Genomic DNA, 3,992 nt, shown 5'->3' on the forward strand with positions numbered 1-3,992 from the left:
ATGCATCATACAAACCATATAAAAAAAAAAATCAAAATAGCAGCTAGCCTGTTATACCCTATCCCTCTTCTTGGCTCTGTATCTAGTGTTATCAAACTCTTGAATTGTTATTTATTTTAAAAATTTCAAGAATAAATAAAACCTTAAATGTCAGAAAAACAAGAAAATAAAGAAGTATAAAACATAATAATTTAAGCAAAACAAGGCTATGATTTGAAAGAATTGAAAGTTAAAATTCTTAAAGTATTATCAGACAATTTTAATTGAATAATATTTTTTATATATCATAATTTTTTTTAAAACTCTTAAAGTTTATTTTGTTCTCAAGTTTCGAATTTAACCTTATTATTTGATAATTATTATGTCAATTAAGTTAAACATATAACTTAATCACCATAACTAAATTGTTTTTCTATATATATATATATATATATATATATATATATATATATATATATATATATATATATATATATATATATATCCCATGTGGACCAAATTAAAATGTGTCAATCGAATTAAAAATTGTGTGATGCATATGAAACAAATTAAGATCATGTACGGAGATAACGATGACAGAACCGGCAAACAAATGTAATAGTAGAAGGAACCAAATTAAAAAATTGATTTAAAAAAAAAAGTTATAGGTTTAACCTTCAAATTAATATTACAAATTGTAATAAATTAAGAAAACCTAAAGCTCTATTCATAATGGATTAACGAAAGAGTCTTTATTTTGAAGAGTGATACTTTTTATTATATTAGTTCTCTCTCGTTTGAAAGATACCAGTTCTCTTTTTTAGACTTGTGACTTGATACTATTTTAGTACCTTTTAATTCAAATTTCTGAAACTAATGACAATTTTTTTTTTTTTAAATAGGAAATCACGTTGTAACGTTGTTCTAAAATGTTAATTTTTTACACACTCACTTTTTTTTTAATTTATTCCTTTTACATTAAAAATTCTCTTTTTTTTCTTAAATTTGTTTCTTAAATATCAACTGCTCTATACCTACTCACTAAATTAGAATTATTACGTTGAAAATGACTTGATCTCTATTTTATTCTCATCTGAAAAATGATACTTATCTTTCTTAATATTTCTTCTACCAAACGTTTAAGTTGAATTGTTTTAAAGTAAGTATACTTATCTATTTGTGAGTCAATATATTTATAAAATATCTAAATTAATTAACCACGTTTAAAACACTATATTTACCATGTTTTTGGGTTAGTTTTGCATGGAAGTTGATTGAAAACAAAGTTACTTCACAATAGGTAAGAAAAACACATTTCCCAAGTTCCATAATCCCATTCCATTGTTCATAGTATAATCAATGATTTGTTGGGTTACTCATTAATCTCTGAAAGTTCCAAGTTGCAAGAAGAATGGGTCATCACACGAGACCTCTGAGAGAAAAAAAAAAATTCCAAAATGAGGAAACAAAGAAAAGAAGAAAGTGTCAAAAGCCATAATGAATGCATACTTAGATGAACCGTGTATTCTCAATTTACCCAAACATGGTCTTTCTCATTTTCTCCACACGCTGTTCCTCTTCTCCAAAACCAAAACCTTCATATATAACCCCAAACCCCAACATCCAAGGGACTGATACACTTATCCCAAGACAAGACATGAAGATTCCTTTTTTCACTTGTTTCTCTTCACCCACCAGAAAACAAAACAAAAACGGTACACAGCATAACTGATACAAACGTAAATTTGAAAACTTTGGTTTTCGTTTATTATCTTTGATGTTTTTTCTTCCATTGCAGACTACCCAGAGGAAGAGATCAACGACGGGAGCTTCCGTTTGTTCACCTACGGCCAATTGAAATTGGCCACGCGAAATTTCCATTCCTCGGAGAAGGTCGGAGAAGGTGGCTTCGGCTCTGTCTATAAGGTTAATTATACATTCTCTGATCTCGTTCTTTTGAAAAGTTTGTTTTTTGATTAATTGGGGCATTAAGATGCAATGTGATTTCATCGAAAATTAACCAAGGGGTTATGTTCTGAGAGACCGATTTGGGTTTTGACTTGTGAAGGGGAAGCTTCTTGATGGTTCTCTTGTGGCGGTGAAGGTGCTTTCGGTTGAGGTGGAATCCATGCGAGGAGAGAGGGAATTTGTGGCGGAATTGGCTACACTTGCAAACATCAAGCACCAAAATCTTGTAAGCTTGAAAGGGTGTTGTGTGGAAGGTGTTCATAGGTATTTGGTGTATGATTATATGGAGAACAATAGCCTCTACAAAACCTTCTTAGGTATGATTAATTTCTGTTATGTGTTTCTGAGTTTCCAATTTAGGGGTTGCAATTGGAGGCAGAAGTTATAATGATTCTGTTTCTGTGGCTTTGATTGAAAGGTTCTGAGGAGAGAAGAATGAGATTCACCTGGGAAACAAGGAGGGAAGTATCCATAGGAGTGGCTCGGGGACTTGACTTTCTCCACGAAGAGCTTAAGCCTCATATCGTACACAGAGACATCAAAGCCAAAAATATTCTTCTCGATCAGAATTTCACTCCAAAGGTTTCGGATTTCGGTTTGGCAAAATTGCTGAGAGACGAAGCTTCTTACATCAGCACTCGTGTTGCAGGGACATTGTAAGTTACAACATTAAGAAACAAAAAAAAAAAAAAAGGACTTTCTTGGTTCATTATTTTGAATCCTTTTCATTCCGTTACTAAAGGGTTTTGTTCTGATAAATCAACAGGGGTTATCTAGCTCCAGAGTATGCCAATTCTGGACAGGTTTCACGAAAATCAGATGTTTACAGCTTCGGAGTGTTACTTCTGCAAATCGTGAGTGGCCTTGCAGTGGTGGATGCCTATCAAGACATTGAACGTTTCATAGTGGAGAAGGTATGAAATGAAATTTAAGTCAAACTCATAATTAATCGACTTGTAAAATGATTTTTAGACACATATTTTGTTTGTTATGGTTTGGTCAAATGTAAGGTGGTGGGTGTGTGTTTGAAGTTTGAAGTTGAAGATGTTTGCAATTGCAGGCGTGGGCAGCGTATCAATCGAACGATCTGTTAAAACTGGTGGATCCCATGTTGAACAAGAATTTTCCCGAGGAAGAGGCCATAAAGTTCTTGAAGGTGGGGCTACTGTGTGTGCAAGAAACAGCGAAGCTTCGGCCACGAATGTCAGAGGTGGTGGAAAAATTCACCAACAACGTTGATATGAAAGATGTTAAGATTTCGAAACCAGGGTTCGTTGCTGATCTGAGGAACATCAGAATCAAAAACCAAAACACTTCGTCCCCGGAAACAAGTTCTGCCGGAGCAACCTTCGCAAGCTCCATTTGGAGTTCAGCCAATCTTGCTCGTTAGTTACATTATTGAGCATGTTTTAGGATAGGATCTTAACTAATTGGTCACACTCTGAAGAGCAATCACACGGATTCACACAGTGTTCATAGTCATTTTTTGTTCTTTGGATGCATTGCGTAGATTCATTTGTTTCATTATTTTTTTTTTTTTAGTTTTTATTTTGTTGAATGCTTCCCGAGAGAATTCTTCTCTCGCACTAAATGGTCGCATACGGCGTGCTCACTGCATAGGGTTAGTACAAAGTGTAGATTCTCAACAATTTTTCATCAACTTTTTGAAGATGTTATTATTACTTTATTAACAACAGAGGAAAAGAGTTACAAAGTGGGATGGACTTTTATATTATAATAATTAACGAGCTTTAAATCTAATTCATCCACCTTAAAGCAATAGAGAAAATAGATTATAAGGTCTAATTTATATCTATTTGTATAATTTAATTTTGTTTTATATGTATTCTGTATGACTTCAACTATGTTAACTAAAAAATACTTATCAAAAACAAAATATAAAAAGAACAATAAGGTTGTCAATATGATCATACAAACTTTGGTAGAAGATAAATTAAACGTATGCTTAGCCCTTTTAAATTAAAATTGGAAAGGGATAGTTTTGTTTTTATTGGGAAAGGTCATTACGTCATAACGTAAGAAGG

General features: G+C 32.6%; 1 protein-coding gene across 1 annotated transcript; it reads left to right on the top strand.

Annotated features, from left to right (window-relative positions):
• Positions 1–1,381: 1,381 nt before the first annotated feature.
• On the top strand, positions 1,382–3,579 carry LOC114189931 (putative serine/threonine-protein kinase). The gene is made up of 6 exons (XM_028078659.2): positions 1,382–1,694; positions 1,778–1,905; positions 2,048–2,264; positions 2,366–2,603; positions 2,714–2,861; positions 3,008–3,579. Exons 1-6 carry the CDS (start codon positions 1,493–1,495, stop codon positions 3,335–3,337), a joined length of 1,263 nt encoding a protein of 420 aa, XP_027934460.1. The 5' UTR covers positions 1,382–1,492; the 3' UTR covers positions 3,338–3,579.
• The last annotated feature ends 413 nt before the right edge of the window (positions 3,580–3,992 follow it).

This window comes from Vigna unguiculata, chromosome 7, assembly GCF_037176805.1.
Source record: "Vigna unguiculata cultivar grain cowpea cultivar isolate G323 ecotype 2 chromosome 7, ASM3717680v1, whole genome shotgun sequence".
NCBI lineage: Eukaryota > Viridiplantae > Streptophyta > Magnoliopsida > Fabales > Fabaceae > Vigna > Vigna unguiculata.

What these genes read in the sequence shown, in the direction of transcription:
- LOC114189931 (XM_028078659.2), top strand. Translation starts at nt 1,493, where the DNA reads ATGAACCGTGTATTCTCAATTTACCCAAACATGGTCTTTCTCATTTTC. An exon ending in GCTTCGGCTCTGTCTATAAG is followed by an intron (nt 1,906 to 2,047) that starts GTTAATTATACA and finishes TGACTTGTGAAG; the next exon opens with GGGAAGCTTCTTGATGGTTC. An exon ending in ACTCGTGTTGCAGGGACATT is followed by an intron (nt 2,604 to 2,713) that starts GTAAGTTACAAC and finishes ATAAATCAACAG; the next exon opens with GGGTTATCTAGCTCCAGAGT.